The sequence below is a fragment of the Prunus mume genome, linkage group LG4 (genome assembly GCF_029339155.1).
Source record: "Prunus mume cultivar Tortuosa linkage group LG4, ASM2933915v1, whole genome shotgun sequence".
Classification (NCBI taxonomy): Eukaryota; Viridiplantae; Streptophyta; class Magnoliopsida; order Rosales; family Rosaceae; genus Prunus; species Prunus mume.
The window spans coordinates 25391051-25412062 of NC_142701.1; the positions used below are offsets into that span (position 1 = coordinate 25391051).

General features: G+C 35.6%; 2 protein-coding genes and 2 pseudogenes across 9 annotated transcripts; 1 reads left to right on the forward strand and 3 right to left on the reverse strand.

Moving 5' to 3' along the window:
• Positions 1–5025: 5025 nt before the first annotated feature.
• On the forward strand, positions 5026–10516 carry LOC103328789 (forkhead-associated domain protein). Of its 5 annotated transcripts, XR_016125800.1 has the most exons (6): positions 5026–5228; positions 5681–5880; positions 6610–7085; positions 7266–7533; positions 8080–8343; positions 9602–10516. XR_016125800.1 is itself a non-coding variant. In XM_008231202.3 (4 exons), the coding sequence occupies exons 1-4, from the start codon at positions 5072–5074 to the stop codon at positions 7303–7305; spliced, it is 873 nt and encodes a 290-aa protein (XP_008229424.2). In that variant the 5' UTR covers positions 5026–5071; the 3' UTR covers positions 7306–7660. The 5 variants fall into 5 exon arrangements, 1 of the variants encoding a protein (XP_008229424.2); XR_016125798.1 differs by lacking the exon at positions 9602–10516 and having other exon boundaries at positions 8080–8493; XR_016125799.1 differs by lacking the exon at positions 9602–10516 and having other exon boundaries at positions 7266–7469; positions 8080–8493.
• LOC103328790 (two-pore potassium channel 3-like) lies at positions 8634–10218 on the reverse strand (annotated as a pseudogene). The gene is made up of 2 exons (XR_016125797.1): positions 9151–10218; positions 8634–9018 (listed from the first exon to the last, which is right to left on the reverse strand). The product of XR_016125797.1 is annotated as a two-pore potassium channel 3-like (transcript).
• Positions 10517–11320: 804 nt separating the features above from the next.
• LOC103328836 (two-pore potassium channel 2 pseudogene) lies at positions 11321–13069 on the reverse strand (annotated as a pseudogene).
• Positions 13070–15231: 2162 nt separating this feature from the next.
• LOC103328788 (uncharacterized) lies at positions 15232–20706 on the reverse strand. 3 transcript variants are annotated; one of them, XM_008231200.3, is made up of 9 exons: positions 20339–20706; positions 18940–19579; positions 18435–18623; positions 18244–18335; positions 17922–17981; positions 17740–17809; positions 16253–16456; positions 15516–15940; positions 15232–15418 (listed from the first exon to the last, which is right to left on the reverse strand). In XM_008231200.3, the coding sequence occupies exons 2-8, from the start codon at positions 19564–19566 to the stop codon at positions 15557–15559; spliced, it is 1626 nt and encodes a 541-aa protein (XP_008229422.3). In that variant the 5' UTR covers positions 19567–19579; positions 20339–20706; the 3' UTR covers positions 15232–15418; positions 15516–15556. The 3 variants fall into 3 exon arrangements, with proteins under 3 accessions (XP_008229422.3, XP_088906378.1, XP_008229423.2); XM_089050252.1 differs by having other exon boundaries at positions 15232–15414; positions 20339–20703; XM_008231201.3 differs by having other exon boundaries at positions 18940–19602; positions 20339–20476.
• Positions 20707–21012: the final 306 nt, after the last annotated feature.

The following is a 21012-nucleotide window of genomic DNA, read 5'->3' on the forward strand; positions in this document are numbered from 1 at the left end:
AAAGTATATATAGGATATTCATATATAAATATATATATTAGAATAACAAAATTACTCAGATTTTGGCTCATCTGGGGGTAAATTATTCAGCCCCAGATCTACATTAATTTGATTAATCATATTTAATTCCCGGCATTTTAGTATTAGGGTAAAGCAAAAAACTAATCATGCATACATATGGGTCTAAGCATACATGAGCAATTAGTTAATGAGGTCTAGCCTGGTGGGAAAGGATCTTAATTTGCACATACCAGTGATCTCAGGTTTGAATCCCCATAATATCTTGGTAGTGTGTGTATTTGAGAAATTCTCATTCCCCTCGTAATTTAGACTATAAAAAATTAATGCTGCTACGAATTAGTTTGAGAATAATGGTATTTTGCATTAGGTTTCTTGTGGGATTAATTTCTTGAACATACCAAAAACATTCTCAAACTTGTTTAGACCTTTGTCTTGGAGTAAATGAATTAGTAGCTAATCAAGATTTGTTCATGGGACATGCAATTTAGGGAACTTTTACAAGCAATTTTGCTCAATTTAATCAATAAAAAATGGCGAAATTGGAAAATATATAGTCCTTATCATCCGTATCGTATTTGATAATGAAATGTAGGAAGCAAAAACTGGAAGATACAAAGAACAAATTTGATTGAGTGTCAATTAGCTAGCGTGTTTGACTGTAGCTCATATAAGTGGTAGCTCACCATTTTTAGTTCATGTTAGGCACATGAATTTTCTAATAAATGTCCTTTCTTGTCAAACTATAGTAAATGCATATAAACAATAGAGCAGATGTGCTTCTCACTCTGAATCCGAGTTCAAATCCCTCTTCTCGTAATTTAGATTAGTTTAAAATAAATTATCGCTTATATAAATACACACCAAAGAGGAAAGTGGAAAACAAATCATTTCCATAAAAACAATTCAAAATGATTTCTGACTCTTTAAGGATTAAAAAATACAACCTTGTTTTGTTTAATTTAAGATTGACATTCAAATTCATGGGGTTTTGTTTTCAAAGGAGAAGGTTCAAATGTGAAAGGAAGGTTCTTCCTCAATTAAGTCAGAAGCACACTTGACTGCATCCAACCACTAAAGCGTTTAGATTGAAAGGGAATCTATTCAACCCTAATATTTTCTTCATAAAGATCTCTCTCTTTTTTTTTTCTTTCCTTCTGAATTGTTCAAGCAGTCATGGTAGCATCTGCTCCACCAAAGAATTGAATATGATTTTTTACAGAGGAGATGAAAGGGAAAGACAGTGACAGTTTTATATTATGTCTTGACACGAAGCATCAGAGATAATTTATGGGACAAGTTGACTAGTCCATCTTTATATATATGCTCAAAAGGTCAAAATTTACTAACAAAGAGTAGCTGTTTGATTCCCCAATCACATTAATTTAAGTTCAGTTTGGAGATAGAAATGAGCAGATTTGACTTAGCGTTACTGATTTAGAAACAACATTCTAGATTCGTTTTTCCTGCACATAGAAAGAGGGGCAAGCTTGGCTTTATTATCTTTTGCATATGCATGTTCTGTTCGCACTCTAGATATGATTCTAAATTGTACATGTGTGTCATAGAAAACGCAAGCAATACTATTAGTATTAGGGTTGCCGAAAAAAACAAAAAGGTATTATGGTTGATTTGTCATAGGGTTTTTAGGTCTAATGGTACTTGAATTTTGACCTAATTTGCTTTTTGAAGTGAACGATTTTGAAAATTGAGGGATCAAAATGCGAATTAGGTCAAAGTTCAGGGACCAATTGAACCTTTTGTGATATTACCAACAAGTCTAGTTCAGTAAAAATAGCATTGACTTGCAGATAAAATGTCTTAGATTCGAACCTTCATGGAATCTTGGTTGTGTGTGTGAGAAACTCATCCTCTATAATTTAGACTATCGCTTGTATTAAAACAAAAACTAACTCTGAATCAATTAGTGACATTTCTCTTTTCAATGTTAAACGTGATCTTAAATTTGAATTTCACATATTAATAAAATATATATCAATATTGGAAATCATAAAGTTAACTCCGCCACAGAAAAAAAGATATTAAAAAAGAGATAAATGTGTAATCGATACATTGCGTGCGTGTCTTGCCAGCATAGTACTATCTAGTTCACATTCATATCATAATGAATGTGCAGTAAGTAATCCAATATATCGGTTCAACATTTAAAGTTTTGATGTAACAATTGTATATACGTGTGTTTTCTTATATGGATGAATTTGATACGCTATGTCCACATGGCACGTATTATTTCGTATGCACAAAATAATTTTTCAAAACGACAGAGCATAATATCTTATGTAGGATCGTTTTGAAGCCCACTCTTGGGTTTACTTGCTTGTATATATAAAACTCCTCAACGCCATATTTTCGTACAAAATGACAAGACTGCCTAACTATACACATATATATATTATATTATATATATAATCTTATTTAGATCTCTGTACGTTATTACAGTACAGACGCCATAATAAACAAGAAGAAAATGGAGACGGATAGTACAAAATATTCAACGTTTGCATAATAATAATATCCTAATTTTCGCATAGGAGAATTTTCAATTTGGCTTAGGTTTTTGAAGGCTCACTAGCTATACATGAAAAATAATTAAATTATACTTGATTCAAGACATACATATCTACATGTAGAAGAATGCAGATTGGATGCTTTAGTCATACTAAAACGTGAAGTTCCGAGAAAAAAATTTACAAAGCAAAAGAAAAAGTTAACTCTTGAGAAGTGCGAATGGAGTTTCAGCAGAGCACCACCCAGGATAAAAGAATTTAGTTTGTTCCGTACGCAAAATTATACCTAATAAAGTAAACATATGTGAATGAATACCTTGCTTTGTCATCTGTTGTTATAATATTACAGATCAAATCAAATGTCATATAATCATATTAATAGCTACAAGTCAAACATTAACCCCCAAAATCCGGCATAATTCACAGACTCAGACATTTTGTTCATATCAGCAGCACTCATACATGCATCCTAGCTCTCTCTCTCTCTCTCTCTCTCTCTCTCTCTCTCGGCAGTTTGATTAACATCATGATCATTATCTCTAATGCAAATTAATGATGGTGGAAACTTGTAGCTAGATTACTTCTAGTACGTACTACCAAAAGTTTCCCAATTTGCATTTTGGAAGTGGGCTAGTTTGACACTCTTTCTTCAAAAGCCTTATATCCTTGTTCCATGCGACAACAAACTTTCTATGAAAGATGTGGTCTATATTAAATGAGTAACATTCTCTAGTCAAAGTTATGTTTTTTGGTTGTTGCCAAAGTTAAGAAGGAGGATGAGGGGGACTCGCACACATGGGTACCACAAGGGTTTGAGTCCATATAAAACCACTTGAAAGCACACCAAAGATCTGAGACAATCCAACTAACACTTTGGTCAAAGTTATGTTATCATACTGATGCTTATGTTGCTAGACAATGAATTTACTAATCAGGTTAACTGTAATTGAATCTATCAACATAAGCATCAGTCTAGCAATAAATCACGTTCCTTATAGGTAAGAGTAATAGATCATCATGAATACGCAGTACACAAATTGATTGACACTTTGAAGGGGATCTTAAATTCCCATGTTCATTTCAGAAAATATAATTGCAGGCGTGCCAGCTTTTTCTCTATCTTGTAACAACGAAATAGCTCCTCTTCATAATAACGGAGGTTCAACTTCAACATCAACTCATAATAAATTGATAAAGAGGAAAACGGAGGCACAATTAAAGAAAGAAAATGAAAAATTTGGCATGTGATATAGACTGCAGTCTTAGGTTCTTAGCTCATGCGTGCTATATAGCAACCATACCACATGCATGCGTCGCCACAGCTGACATGAATATATATATATATATTAACCTTAGAAAAGCACCACAAATTGAAATTCATATTCTCTCTTCTCTTTCTTTTCATTTTTTTCACAGTGAAATATGAATGAATGAATTAGGAGGTTGTCAAAATCACTTTGTTGTGTTGAATTGAGCGTGGGTGGGCGTTGTTGACGGGGGCTTTTCATGACTGACTGACTGACTGACTCATGACATTCATGATTTATAATTGCCTTGGTTGGTATATATGGGATGGGAGCAAAGCAAGCAAAAACTGAGATGACATTCATATTATTATTAGTTTTAGGTCAAATCAAATCATGGGCTCTCTCTCTCTCTCTATCTCAACACTCAAGTGCCCTTGGACGACCTTTTTACGTGGGCCCAAATTATGATGGACTCAGCCTACCAAATCCATGAGCAGAAGAAACACTCAAAACTCTGAAACGAAAGAGATGTGACATAATTAGAAAATAAGATAGAAAAGGAGGGTTTCCACATTTAGAGGCTCCAATTTACTTCAATTTGCTATATGCCTGAGTTGTGCTTGATCAGAAAGGTAGTGTTGCTATTTGGAAAGGTAGTGTTCCTATTTGGACCACTTTTACTCACCACATTGTTAATCACCTCTCTAATACATATGGGTCTCACATACACTAATCGGGCTCACCTCTATTAGAGATGTGGTTAGCAATATGGTCAATAAATGTGGTACAAATAACATTATTGATAAATAAAACATATTTTTTTATAAACCACGCCGAGGATAGATTGAAAGAACTATAATCCATGTATACGAAATCCAATTTACTTCAATTCATGCCATTAGTTATATTCATTCAAATGAATTGGAACACATGACCTCAATTGTAGAAATAATATTTTTAATCACTTAAACTACGGACCTCTTTCTACAAACAAACAATGTTGCACATGTGCCGAGCCGCTACAAAAGAAAAAAAAAATTATGACACGAGCTAAGCATTGGACACAAGCAAATACAATTTGAAGCCCATTTCAAAAGAAATAAAGGCCTTCACAAATCACTACCATTTCGAAACATAAAATTTCATCTAAAAATGGGCTTCACCCTTCAAGACCATAAGTTATGGGCCTCACCATGGGCGGACCTCCTTTCATCCTGACTTCCAGTTCCTCTCAGAGAGTGAGAGAGAGTGAGTGAGAGAGAGAGAGAGAGAGAGAGAATGATGTTGTTGAAGATTGGTGGTGGCACAGCCGTGGCTGTCCCTCGTAGAACTTTATGGAGGAGACCCATGTGCTTGGCTTCCAACGTCGACACCGAGCAGCTACGTGTTCAACTCGTTCAGCTCCATTCTGAGGCTGAGAGCGCCAGAGGCAAAGGTATATAAATATAACTACACAATACACCTGTTTTGGTGTCTTCCATAGTATTTGGCATACCCTTTTGCCTTTATGAATGAAAAACCACATTTTTATCCTTGTATTCTGTTATTGGAAGTTATTTTTTCTAGAGAATTTGTATGAAGCCTCTTGTGAATCAATAATATGATTAGATTTTCTGCTTAGTGCAGAAATTTGGTTATGTTTATAGCTTTATGCTTTTGATTAGGTTATGAAGTTGCTTTCTATCCAATATTTGATGGGTTGTTTGTTCATTGTTGATGATAGGATAGTGTATTGTTGGCCTAGTGTTTCTGCTGAGTTACAATTTTCTTTCTTGGTCCTCTATTTACTTAATCTTTTTCTGTTCCAATGTGCTTTTAGTGTAAGGTTGAATTCCCTGTTGGTTAATTGCTGCACCTTATGATAGTTATTCATGGTTGTGGGTTTAGCAAACAATGCAAGATTGAGGCTTCTTCGACTGTCAGAGACAGCTGAGAATCTTAAAAGGCAAGCAGCAATTAATGTCCAAACTGGGAAGGAGGATGATGCAAGGGAACTACTCTTTCAGAAGAAAAAGGTCATAGAAGCATTGGAGAAGTCCAAAAAACGCATTGAATTGCTTGATGAGCTTTCCTCAAAGCTTAATGAGGTAAAATAAAATGGTACTAATTATGAAAGAAATTTGCTTGGTTTTAGCTGAGGAATTTACTGGATAAAATCGTTGGTTTTAATAAAGTAGTTTAAGATGAAAGTCCACTAATCCAATATGTTTCTGTTGACAAAAATGAACCATCGGGTGGATTGGCTTATGATGTTTGAAGCTTCCCCTTTTTCAGCATTCCCAGATATGATTAATCATCACTGCCCTGGTACTTTGGAAGGCACTCATATACCTATATGTGATTTTTTTTTTTAAAGGTATATAGGGGAACATCTCTGTTCTTAGGGTGGATGATTCTTGTTCATTACTGCATGAAGGAAAATAATGTAAGGTCTTACCTCATTGAGCGTTTAGGAAGGAGGTCAGGGTATAGCCCAGTTGGTAGCCACACCTCTTTTTTAGACAGGAGGTCCTGAATTCATATCATTCTTCCCCAAAATGTCATGTCTTAACTCAGTTGAGCCTTTAGGAAGGAGGTCAGGGTATAGCCCAGTTAGTAGCCACTCTTTCTTAGACAGGAGGCCCCAAATTCAAATCATTCTTCCCCAAAATGTCATAACTGATAACAAAAATCCTAACCACTAGTAAGATAAACTTTTTCCTTCAATTTTTTTTCTTAATATTTTTATTCCATTGTATGATCTTTTAATATATCTTATTCAAGAACTTTACCTTTCAGCCTATCATATGATCAGAAGAAGACTAATTTGGTTTCAGGCGATTTCTCTAAAAGAAAGGCAGCTAATTGGGAATGTTACTTTGGATCTAGAAGTTGTCAGAGATGATGCTTTCAGTCCAGTTCGAATTGTATCCCCAACACCAGATGTTGCAGAAGATTTGGAGGAGGGCAAAGAATTTGCCTCTAATGATCTGAAGCTCAGTAATGATGAAGAAAAGCCGCTTCTTGCAGAGAGCCAAGCAAGCATACCTGTTGAGCCAGAAGGGGAGGATCTTCAAGAGCCTTTAAATAAGGGAGCTTGGAATGAAGATGAAATAATTACTAGCTTGAAGGGAATAACCTCTTTTGAGAAATTCTTGGAACATCTGGATCATCAACTTAACAAAATTGAAGCAGAACTTGTCACTATTTTAAGAATCTCAACCTTGGTAGTGGGCAGCCAGGAGAAACCAAAAAATTTTAAGGTGCAACAAATAATGGAACTTCTTGAGAGTATCGCTGGCGTTAGACAGAGGTATGCATATTAGTGAACACAAAAGTTGGTATAGTTTGTCAATGGCCCCCTTTACAAGACTTAACACTCATAATTGTTACCCCTGTAACATTTCCTGTATGCCTTTCAGTTTTTATTTTTTGCTGGATCTGTATGTTCATTTCTAACTCCGTTTCTCATTCATGATCTTTGCGGTCACAGAATTTCAAGTATCAAGATGGCAAATGTGGAGATCAGATAGAGCTTCAATTGTTTTATTTTCTCAAATCTAGTAAGGATTGCAACTCTGTTTTTAGCACGGAAGTTTTTTAAACTAGAAGTTGGAGATCATGTAAATTACACGTGAAAAATTAAGACGACAAGATGTCTCTTCAGTCCCTGATGTTGTCAAATCTTACTTCTCAGGTCTGCTGGAAGTTTATAGCATGAAAACTAGCAATGACTGTGTCTATATATCATCTGCCTCTTGGTATGCATCAATATTAGGCTGAGGGACTGGGGTTGGTGTTCTAGGCCTTGATAATTAATGGAATAATCAGGAAACAGTTTTATGTAAATGGTTTTGCTTTTTGGTGATAACATGTTGTCCTTTATTTGCTTCCCTGGACACTTGATAGCAAAGATCCCAAGAAGATAAAGGGAGAGAGGCTATATTTAGAGTTTTGGCTGCTAGTCAAGTATACATAGAGGCAGAGACATATGCATCTCTTCAATCTATAAATGCATCTTTGCTTTGGTGTGGACAACCTAGTTGATTACGACAATCTTTATAATATGACTATCATATTGTAATCAATAAATGTCATATCACCCCTCCTTTTTTCGTGCCTGTTTTTTTTTACGTGTATATATAGGGATTTATGCCCTAGGTGAATCACATATTTTCATCCATGCCTAAGTCAGACAGTTCTATTGTGCGATAAAGAAACTGTAAAACAAAACTTTACAGTGTGTAATGGAGAAATTAATAAAAACTACAGTTGACTGATGATACTCTCTTTGTCCATTCTGTCAGGTAGGCCAAGCATTAATAAATCTCTAAGGAAAGCTCCACCTCGTGTTGTGAACTTATGTGTGCATAAAACGGTACAGTTTGTCAAAGGATTGCAAAGCAATAAACAGCTACTTCATTGCTTCAGCAAGATTTGGGGATTGAATGAATTTTAGCAGACATCATCTATATTTCCTTGAAAAAGGTGCTCAACCTACAGGAACTGTTCATGATATTTCAAAAAAGGCGGGGGTTTTTACGGAGCTTCGCCTTAATCAACAAACACAAGTAATATTAGTTGCTTTGCCCATAGTATTTGATTGATGCCTATCCAATTTCAAATGTCATTCATTTCAGCTGCCTTTCATGCCCTTGCTTCTGTTGTAAAATGTTTTGTTTGCATTAGATAATGTAGTTGAGTAGGCTGTATATGTTCCATACCTGAATTCTGCGCAGCAATGCATGTTCTTTTGATGAACTCACAGATTTTCTAGAACAGAGAATGTAAGTGAACTTTCATTAAAATTGTAGGGATTAATATAACTTGCGAGATGACTTCAGTAAACAAAACGAGCAAGTAACAATGAAATGAGATCTTCGAGTACTCATTTTTTTATTTGGAAGTATTTACAAAAGAATTGAATTGGGTTTTTCTTCTTTGGAGTGAAACCACCAAATTCATGTGCCTAGTTCTACTTCTATGTACCTGTATATTGAAAAATTCAGCACCCTCACAGTTTGCTCCCATTAATTGCTGGAGCAAGTTCTGTATCATGCTTCAGTCTTTCCATTGAGGAAATCATACTGGAATTAAGTCACCTGTTACCTTCCATTAGGTCAACAAGAGTAATTTTGTCATCATTACTATGTTCCAAAGAATCAAATTGCTTGCAGATTTGCAGGATGTCATTCTCCGTAACCCTTCCCATCTCCTTAAGCTTGTATATGACAAACTCTGATTTGCTGTCATTAAAGAGAAAAAAAACAAACAAGAAAGTTAACATAAATACATATTAAGCAAAACATAAATCGAAAGCTACTAAAGGGAAAACTCAAAAATAGGCTTAAATCCATGTAGAGAACGTTAGGGTTTACCTGATGCATCCATCATTATTAAGGTCTGCTGCTAATAAATCCCTCATCGTAACTTCCTTCTGAAGAACCCATTTCGCGATTCGGCGATTCCTCTTGTCGATTCTAAGCTCAGTCAAGTACAGAAAAGCCCTGGCAACAGCCAATGTGCTTACCAATAACCACACAATTGCAAAACACCTTCCTCCAACTGTCTTGAAAGCAAAATCCCCATAACCCACAGTTGTGACTGATGTAACAGAGAGGTAGAAGCTATTAATCCAGCTCATGCTCCAAAAAATGCACTGTAATTGTCCCTATAGCTATACAACCAATAACAACTGACAATGCCAACCCCACCTTGATTCTTATTCTCATTCTTCCTTTCTCTCTATCGATCATATACGTCTGAATCATGTTGTTGAACTTAGTCTCATCCATGGTGCTCAACAAGACTGCTTCTTGCCTGTCACAGATGTACGCCACCAACCCGTTGAGAAGGATATCGATGAACCCAAAACCGACCAAGATGAAGAAACAGGTGAAGAGCTTGGTAAGCGTGGTGTCCGGAACAATGTCGCCATATCCAATGGTGCAGAGCGTGACCACAATGAAGTACAGAGCGTCCACAGGCTTGTAGGTTTCTTGGCCCTTGAAACTTGAACCGGTTGTACAGAATATGACAATGCCAATTATGACATACACAATGATACCGATGAAGGCTTGGCGGACAATTAAAGGGGTTGATTTAGGGGACGGCCTAGGATCCACAGAGTCTCGAATTGGCATCCGGGCGTCAGTAAGCACCGATGGCGCCGAGTGTGACCGGTGTTGGAGCTTCCTCTTCTTGTTCTTGTTCAAGTTGACAATGAGATTGGCATAAGAAGAAGAGTTTGGTGTTGTGATAATGGGAACAACAACATCACCGCCCGTGAGGAGCTGAGCAGTTGAGAGACGCCTGGATGGACCAACATCAAGGTAAGCTGAGGAGGGGAAGGAGCTTCTTGGTGTTCTGCCTCTGCTAGGCTCTTGCTGATCTTCGCCGCCAACGCCAAGTCTTGTTTCAATCTTGGGAAGAAAAGATTCGTCCATGGTGATTGGCTCTGTATATATTGCACGAAACTAAAGATTCAAAGTCTTGGTATTATTGAGATATGTCGTCTGTTTTAAGAAAGACGGGATAAAAAAGCGACGGAAAAAAAAAAACGAACTCCAACTACAAGTCAAATCCAGGGAAGAGAAGAGAGTTGAGTGGTTGTTAATCTAAATTGCACCCCTTTTTCATAATTGCTGCTAATGTATGTGATGGTAGTTGTAAGTTGTGATCTGACTTGTGACTTGGGAGATTACTTGCACTGGGCTAATTTCTCCACCTTCCCTTTTTTCTTTTTTCTTTTTTTTCTTTTTTTTTTTTAAATAAAAAAAAACTAATAAATATTTATTTATGTAATTTTCTTAATACAAGCGCTATTAGGAAAGGAGCAAATCGAATACAGAATCTCGAGTCCATTGAGGAATGTTTTTTGATCACTTGAATTATAAACTTCCTTAGTTGTTTCTTAACCCATAAAATGACGTAGCTTTTTGTCCTTTTCGAAGTTAGGAAGGGTTAAGGGTGTTTTTCCACACACACACTAAGATGTTATAAGAGTTCGAATATGAGATCACTGGTGAATATTATTATTATAATGATGAAAAACTTAATTAAAACTTGTTAGTTGGTGTTAACGTGATATAATTATATCAAGGAGCGTAGCATGCTATTTGTTGAAAAGTACATAAAGAGTGACGTGTGCTAATAAAAAAGGTTAACCTCATGATCTTGCCAATATAATGGGAAAAAATAAATATTCAAACTTCTATTTTGGCTGACTTCGATTTGTCCAAGTATATGATGATGAGGACTTGACTAACCTAACTTTTGGGTCTGAAACCTAAATTCAAAACAAAGTTTTATATCTTTTGTGCTTATTGACAGTTAAGTATATTAAATAAAATTATATGATTAAAATATTTTCCCCATTTACAACTTAAATTATTTTATTTATTGATATTGTGTTTATACTTGTTCTATTTCAATTATCCTCTGAAAGTCACTGCTTTCTGTTTTTATTTGTTATCCAGTTTTCTATTTATTACATGTCTCTTGAGTTTTTTTAAAAATGGTTTATTATTTAATAAGAAAAATTATTGTCACTCATTTATTTGGTTCATGTAGATTTTTTTTTAAATTATAAATATTATAGAACACCATATGCTGCAGGCCCAAAGCAATATCTTACAAACAGCAAGGGACAAACATACTCTTATTCTTTTGTGTACAAACAAGGGATTTAGGCATGGCCAGACAAAACTTCCCCCCAAGTGGGAATTATAGTACTATTCAGTGTTTTCTTGTAGCCACCACATTCAATTTGGTGCAATCTGGTGGTGATCCCATGGAGTGATACATGCTGTCACAGAAATGCAGATAATAATCTGGCTGTAGCTCTTCACCCATGGAATGAAGAAGACATGTCATCAAACAGAACTTTACAGAACTTATGTGTGCACAGTGCAGTGCAATAAACAGATACTTGATTGCTTAATCAACAAGCATCCTGTCATGAGATCATTTGGGGATTGAGTGAATTTTATCAGACACCCCCAAACACAAGTAATAGAACAGAGAATGCAATTCACTAAACTTATTACTATGTTCCAAGGTATCAAATTTCTTGCAGATTTGCAGGATGTCACTCTCTGCAACCCTTCCCATCTCCTTAAGCTTGTATATGATGAAATCTGATTTGCTGTCAATGCCATTAAAGGGAAAAAAAAAGAAAGAAAGTTAACAAAGAGAAACTCAACTCAAACAAGATAGTGCATTTTAAAAAACATGTCAAAATAGGCTTAAATCCATATAGAGAAAATCAGGGTTTACCTGATGCATCCATCATTATCAAGGTCTGCCGCCTTTAAATCCCTCAGAGTAACCTCCTTCTGAAGAACCCATTCGGGGATTCAGCGATTCCTCTTCTCCATTCTAAGCTCAGTGAAATACAGAAATGCCCTGGCAACAGCCAATGTGCTTACCAATAACCACACAATTGCAAAACACCTTCCTGCAGTAGTCTTGAAACTCGAATCCCCATAGCCTAGAGTTGTGACTGATGTAACAGAGAGGCAAATGCTATCAGGCCAGCTCATGCCTTCCAGAAAATGCACTGCGACTGTCCCTATACCTATACAAACAATAACAATTCCCAATGCCAACCCAATCTTGCTTCTTGTCCTGATTCTTCCTTTCTTTTTATCCACCATATACGTCTGGATCATGTTCTTGAACTTCCCATCCGACGGCCTCAACAATACTGATTCTTTGTCACAGATGTACGCCACCAACCCATTTAGCAGAATGTCGTAGAACCCGAAACCGAGCAAGATGAAGAAACAGGTCAGGTACTTGGCAAGCGTGGTACTCGGAAAAATGTCGCCATATCCAATGGTGTAAAGCGTGACCACAATGTAGTACAGACATGAGCATCCACAAGCTTGTAGGTTTTTTCGAGCTCGAAACTTGTTGTGCAGAATATGACAATGCCAATTATGACATACACAATAAGACCAACTATGAGCTTCTTGTTGTTGTTGTTCAATATGGCAATGGGATTGGCGCAAGAAGAAGAGGTTGATGGCGTTGGAATAGGATCGGGACCGATAGCATCATCACCGGTGACCAGCGGAGCAGGTGATAGGCTTGGAGGGCAAGGAAGTTGTTGGTGTTGTGCTTCCGCTAGACTCTGGTTCATCTTTGCCGCCAACGCCAAGTCTTGTGTCATTCTTGGGAAGAAAAGGTTCATCCATGGTGATGAAAGATTAAGGATTTAAAGTCTTGGTGTTATTGAATTTGTGAAGAAAAAAAAACCAACTCCAATTACAAGTCAAATCCAGGGAAGAAGAGAAAGTTGAATGGTGGTTTGTTTGTTCATCTAAGTTTAAGTAGAACCCTTTTAAATTTTGTTTGAATTTTTTCAGGAAATAGTATAGCCGGTCGGCTATACTCAAAAATAGTATAGCCGGTCGGCTATACTCAAAAATAGTATAGCCGCCCGCTTTACTCTTTTGACACATGGCACCTATGCGCTGGGCGCCCTTTTTTTAATATATAAATAGTATAGCCGGGCGGCTATACTGTTAAAAAGAAAATTTAATATGGGAAATTTCGTCGGCACGTTGGGAGAGGTTTTTTTTAATTTTTTTAATTTTAAAATATATAAAATAAATTAGTTTCTTTACTTTTGTTTTTTGGCCTACTTTAATTAAATATGTGTAATTGAGTAATATGTTACCCTTTTTGAATTATTTTAATTATTATTTAATATATAAACATTAAAGAAAAAGTCCACAATATAACTAATTTATATTTATTAAGTTTTTTGTGAAATCATTTGGGTGTCTTAATTAAATTTCTCCATAGCCCAAGAGCCCTATCCATTATCATTAGACCATTACTGGAGTATCTATTGTCCATTTTTGATTTTTCGCTTTTCCAAAGTTATTACATGTATAAAGATTTTAGCACTTCCAAGTTTAATAATGTATTATTATACATGTACACATGTATTTCTCATGTTTAATACACGTAGTTTTTACAAAAAATTCAATAAAACACAAAATTCACGTGTTATATACATAATTCTCACATATTATTTTAAAAAAATAATGTATATTTAAAAGAATCTCAGTTTTTCCTTAATTTTTTTAAAAAATTGTATAGCCGTGCGGCTATACGCGTTTTTTCTAAATTTTTAAAAAATAGTACAGCCGCCACTGGTTTGACACGTGGCGCATAGGCGCTGAAAGAGTATAGCAGCACGGCTATACTAATTCTTTTTCATTTTTAGGAAATAGTATAGCCTCGTATAGCCACTCGGCTATACTCGTTTTCCTAATTTTTTTAAAAGTACAGCTGCGCTTTACTCTTTTGACACGTGACACCTATGCGCTGGGCGCTCCTTTTTAATATATAAATCATATAGCCATGCGGCTATACATTTTTAAAAAATTTAATGTGGAAAATTTCATGACATAGTCTTGCGTCAATTTTCGGAACAAGTTTTTTATTTTATTTTTAATTTTAAAATTTTAAAAAATTAGTTTCTTTACTTTTATTTTTTGGCCTACTTCTTTAATAAATAAATGTAATTGAGTAATGTCTTAGTCTTTTTGAATTACTTTAATTAGTAATTATATTTTAATTATTGTTTAATATAAAAAAATTAAAGAAAAAGTCCACAATATAACTAATTTATATTTATTAAGTCTTTTGTGAAATTGTTTGTGTGTCTTAATTAAATTTCTCCATAGCACAAGAGCCCTATTTCCGTTACTATTAGGCCAATTACTTGAGTATCTACTATCCCTTTTTTATTTTTCACTTTTCCGAAGTTATTACCCGTATAAAGATTTTAGTACTTTCACGTTTAATAATGTATTATACACGTATGCATGTATTTCTCATGTTTAATACAAGTAATTTTTAAAAAAATTTCAATAAGACACAAAATTCATGTATTATACACATAATTCTCACATATTATTGAAAAAATAATGCATATTTAAAAAAATCTCAGTTTTTCCCTAATTTTTTTTTAAAAATAGTATAGCCGATCGGCTCTGCTCTTTTTTCTAAATGTTTTTAAAAAATAGTACAGCTGCTACCTGTTTGACACATGTGGTGCATAGGCGCTGGGTAGGTATATATAAAGATTATAGCCGCCCGGCCATACTAGATTCTTTTTGAATTTTTTAGGAGATAGTGTAGCCGCACGGAGATACCCGTTTTTCCTTTTTTTATATATATATAAAAAAAATAGTATAGCTGCTTAATTATTATTTAATATTAAAAAAAATTAAAGAAAAAGTCCACAATATAACTAATTTATATTTATTAAGTCTTTTGTGAAATCGTTTGGGTGTCTTAATTAAATTTCTCCATATCCCAAGAGCCCTATCCGTTACTATTAGGCAATTACTCGAGTATCTATTGTCCTGCTTGGGATCAAAGAAATGCCAGAAATGCAGGTGATAATAATAATGATAATAATAATAATAAAGGGTTAGTCTCCAAGAACCCTTTTGGTATTATGAAGCATAAATGCATTACTCTATGAAGAAAATTTTGTTTTTCGGTTGGAGAACGCATGAAGAAAGTTTAACAACTTCTTATTATTTGTTCAGCTGTCAAACTAAAAAAGAAAAAGAAAATTGGTTCAGCTGATGAGAAAACCCGCGTCATGTACGAGTCTACCTGCATAAACGAAACGGTTTCACGAATCTCGCATAAGCTAAAAAATGTCACCAAGAACCCTTTTGTGTAATGAGGTATAATTTAATAATGCACTTACCGCATGCCTATGGCGTAACGAACAACTTGCACATTATTTGTTCAGCTGATGAGAACATAACGTGCAGCACTCTCCGGGGGTCTACCTGCAGCAGTTGGGTTGGTTCTCGGAACAGTTTTTCGTACCTGTGCATGAGACTCTGCTTCTTTCTGAAACATCTTAACCAGTTCTTGAAGCTCTAGTTTTCTAACTTCAACATCCTCTTCAACAATGGGTTGTTTTAATCCAAGGTAAACCAATCCAATTCCAATTAGTATAACCCCTAACATGACCAGAACAGCAGAAAACAGAGCGAACGCATATGGAGATCCTTCGTTTCCTGGTATCCCATCCACATTGATCCCAAAAAGGCCAGTAATGACAGAAAGAACAAGGCCACAACCCCCAAAAACTCCCAAGTTATGCGTCACTGTGAGGCTTTTGTCCTAGAATTAGAGTAGCGGCAGAGTGTGAGAGTACCATTATATAAAAAATCCAACAGTGACAATTGAGCATCAAAACTATACCTTGATCAACTAGCCACTAAAGCAGATTAATTTCAAGCTAAAATGTAACACAGATCCCGTAAATGAAATTGGCGTTCACAAATTTATACTATAAATATTTCCACTATATTCATAATGAAATGCAATTTTTGTCATAAACTTTCGAAGATAAAACATTTGAGCTATGGAAAGTTATCTGCGGGGTTGTAAGGAATCCATGACAATTTTAAGGGTTTGAGTTTCTCTGTGAACCTGCAACCATGCACGAACAGTGCTCTGCATCACATCTTGAATAGTAAACAAGCGACCACGAACTGCTTCTTGCTCTTGAATCATTTGCCTTGTACTCTTTCTTACTCCTTCTAGCAAGCTCTTTGCGGCATCCCCTCTCAAGTGCTGAAGAAGCTCAAACACAATTTCCTCTCGTGCATGGAGTGTCCACTTCACTCTTATAACCTTCTCAATGAACATCAATAAACCAAGTTCAGGTGAAAAGTATGTTTGTGTGATTCAAACTAATTAAAAGATTTGTTATATAAACTAGTACACAAATGAAAAATTGTAGCCAGGCCAGAGAAACTGAAGCAACAAGAAGAAACGTGACTCATAGGAAGAAAACAAAATGTCTTAAAAATAGGAATAGCAACTCCTTTCTAAAAGGAAAGACATAAAGGAGGAGGGAAAAAAAGAAGAACTGGCAAAAATAAAATTTGAGCATGAGCATGTTGGTTGTGGCAGAATAACAGTGTTTTGATGTTCAGAATAACTGCAACCTTTTTGCCTCCCTTATTTTGTCTGTGCTGATTAAGTTATTTTTATGACTACATACCACTGCCTCAGTAGAAAAATATATTCCAATATTTTTATTCATCCAAAGATTGAAGCATGCTTGTCATGAGACAAAAGGTGATAAAATTTGACAACTGGCAATTTTAATTAGGGGTGGCATTTTAAACTGAAAAATCGAAAAACCGCAAAAACCAACCCTTTTTGCCTCCCTTATTTTGATTTTCAAAACTTGTACCGCAAACCGCTACGGATGATGAAGTTGAATTCTATAAGGAAATAGAACATATGACAATTTGTAAGTAATTAGTTTATTTATGCTAATGTTATTTATGCTTCTTCTTATAATAAAATGTACTAAACTATGTTGTTTTATTTATAGATAACATTGGTGCTCAAACAACACAACGGGGTTCTTCAAATCCACTCACCACCAACACTTGAGTTTGACATTGGTGCATTGTATTTTCCTTTTAGTTTGTAACTTTAATTAACTTTGAATTGGATTTTTTTTTTTTGTAACTTTAATTCATTTTGCTTTACATTTTCCTTTTGGTTTATAACTTTAAAGGATTTGGAATTGGAATGCTTGAGAAGTTTAACTTTAATTGGAATGCTTGGAATTGTAACTTTAATTTTCTTAGGTTGTGAATGCTTGTTCGAATTTATATTTTTGTGAATGTTTGAGAATGACCGACAAACGTCAGGTGATAAAACGCGGTCGGTTTGCGGTTTTGCAAATACGGTTTGAGTAAAAATTTGCGGTTACCGAACCGCAACCACCCCTAATTTTAATTACACACAATCAGAATACAGATCTATATCGATTATGCTATATAACAAGATGAAGCAACTGATTTGAATAATTCTACATACTACAGACGGACTTCTAATTGCTTCTCATACTGTACAAGATAGAGAGGCTTCTGTAAAGGATAACACAAGTGTCATACCTGGGTTGATAGCCTTTGGATTTCTTGGTTCAGTATTATACTGAATAGATACATATCCTCATGGGTTCTCCTATTCACAAGGGAACATAATTTGTTGTACATGTCATACATTGAAATCAATTGGCCTACATCCAATGTAAATCTTTTCTATAGAATACGATGAGATGGGTGGAGTGAAGCACCTGTCCATAAACTTCAGCTCAACTTCATCTGCAGCCCCAAATATGGACTTGCGATATAACCTGAAAAATAATGAAAAGTACAAAGAGAAAAAAAAATTCACAAGTCGTTTGATAATAGAAGCCTTGCATGGTTTATGAGTGTAAATATATAGCAGTGCCAAAATTGCTTACAAGGAAAGTTTAGGATGAAATGCTTGATGATCTTTCTACATAAATTCTCCCCTCTTAATTAATAGCTAAGATAATAGGAGGCGGTTATTTGACTATAACTGAAGTACTATTAATAGGATAAGGTGAAGATGAGATTAAAAAAATCTATCACCTATCATCCCAACAAGCAAGGCGGCAAGCTAAATGTGCTATGATTTCGTGAATATTCCGCGGCATGTTAATGCCCTCAGTAGCAAGCAGTTCCTGCTCCAAACATGAGATGAATTATGATGGAAAATAAATTTCAATCAATCTAAGCATGAAAACTTAATAAAAACTTTAATGCTGTAAACAGGAACAAACCTGGACTTCTACTATTCCTAAAACATTAATGTTTTGTGCAGAACCTTTAACATGCAACGATGTTACTAGAAAATTTTGTGACTGCCATGATCGTAAGACAATGGGAATGTCATCTTCATTAACAAATGGATCCCCTGCTGACTGGCCTAGGAGCTCAAATAATAGGCCACAAGCAACCCTTACAGGAACCTGGCCATACCATAGAAAATTACTTGCATTAACTTTTAACAGTAGTAAGTTCACTTAGTGGTTCTGCATAAATAGGAAATAAATGTAGACATGATATAGATGGTATAGTGACGAGCATGAGGAAGTTGCATCTTAAACCTAAATATTTACACAAATAGATATTATACGAAGAACTTTCTTTATATGATTCCTAGTGAGATCATTGAATAAAAAAACGAGGAGGAAGAAGAAGAAGAAAAACCTCATATTCAATCATCTTTGTTGACAGTAACAATCAGCACATATTTGATGGTCTAAATGATAAACAAGGATTTACCTCATATAGAATGTGCTTCATTCGCTCACTTATCAGCTTACTTTCATCTCGCAAAGCAATACTGACAGCAGGGTGTAACCATTGAGCAGTACGCAACCATGAATTGATGTATGGATGACCAGCAGCTACATGACACCACCAAGTGGGACCTACTGGCCGTTCCCAGTAAGGAGCTGCAACATCTGCAACGGCAACATCATTGTCATCTTCTTTGAAGTCTGTGGACTGTTCCCAGCAAGCATCAACTTGTACTGTCTGGACCAGTTCAGATATCCTATCCCAGCCAATCGGTACCCAACAATTTCTGGGAAGACCTTCTTTGCCACGGAAATGACCTGAATGAGAGTCCGGGCTGTGGTTATTGTCTTCTTGATCATCCTTACACTCACATGAGTTGTTTCTATTCTCTCTTGAGTGTAAGGAATTACTCAATTCAGGTGAAGAAACTTGCTTTTTTGCCACATGATTAACAAATTGTGGTGTGGACAGGACCTTCTTATGGTGTCGAACAAATTCAAACGCACAAATGAGTCCACGAGTCCAAAGATCAGTCTTGGCATCTGTACTATTAGAGTGGCCTCTCTGACTCTCTTGCTTCTTCATTTTGTTGCGCACGGGAGCTGCCATGACTCATACCACACTAGGCATAGCAAATCAAATAATCTAAATAAAAACCTCAATGAATATATTCCTTTTCGAGGAAATCAGATGAAACAAAACGCAAATTTTCATTACAAGTATAGGGAAATATTGCGTTTCTAACATGTATCAACAGGTTTTCATAAACTGGATAACAAGTCAACAACCAAGAATAATTGCTAACTTTCTGCTGAACCACAAATTGACATTCACCACTAAAATCCTAGCTGATTTTTTAACTTTTAAATCTTGCAATTTTCCAGTTTTACTCTGTGTCGAAAATGGGGGAGGTTTTTAAAAATAAAATAAAATTCAACAATACATAATTTAGGCTTCTGTTGGTATGGAAGAGCATCAGTGGCAATGATTTGAGCAAACTCATTCAATCAATCCAAACTGGCGTAAACCAAATTGGGTAGTGAACATAACATTATTTCTTTTCCATTTCCATCTCTGTGAAGAGGGAAGTTCTCAAATCTTGTACTGACAATAGCTTGATTTCCAATTAAAGATTTAAAAAAACACCTCGGCTACTCGTATTTAACTAAATCCAATTCAAGGAACCAACAAACGGACCAAAATAGAATCTGATTAGTTTTGGCATAATCATGAATTACAAATAAGAACAATGAAAGACAACGACACTCGTTGTTGTCGACTGAGACAGTGAAGAAGGAAAGAGAAACTCAACCTCTCAACCCAACAACAATCAAACTCAAACTCTTCCCATCATATTTCCTCACCAAATTAACAAACTTACCAGCTGAGAGAGAGAGAAGCTTGATGAAATTTTGCCTCAGAGAGCCCGAGAGGGTCTTCAAAGATTTCAAGAACAGCAGAAATATTGAGGCGGCAGCAGCTGAGGCAGGCATGGGAAGCGGTTGATATGGGCACGTGGACAGCTTTCCAGTGACGCTGCATGATTGCTCAGTGCAGGCACAACCTCTTCGCTTGCCACACACCCAGTGAAGACTCTCTCTCTTTCTCTCTCTCTCTCACATATGCAAAGTTGCAAACTTTTTGTTTTTGCCGACAACAAACAAAAATGCAAACTTTGCAATTGAGTTAATTTTTTTTTAATATGCATTTTTAGAGATTGGACCTGCACTCTAATGAAGTTTATGGTCCACCGTTGAACTTGAGAGCTCGGTTTGTCATGGAGCAGAAGAGACCTACGAGCAGGAATGTGGACCATATATTTTTATGGGGTCCACTGACCCGATTTTGATCCGTTTATAATCAACAGCCCGACCAATTGAAGAGCATAAGATCAAAAGTGTCCTTTTAAAGAAAGCACCCAAAATGTATTTATGTAAAATACTATAATAATTTTAAGCCATTCTTGATTCTCAAGAAAAGAATGCTAATTTGAGTGCGACTGGATTCACCTCCCTAATATTATTAATAATGGAATGTTTAAATTCTTTCCCAAAA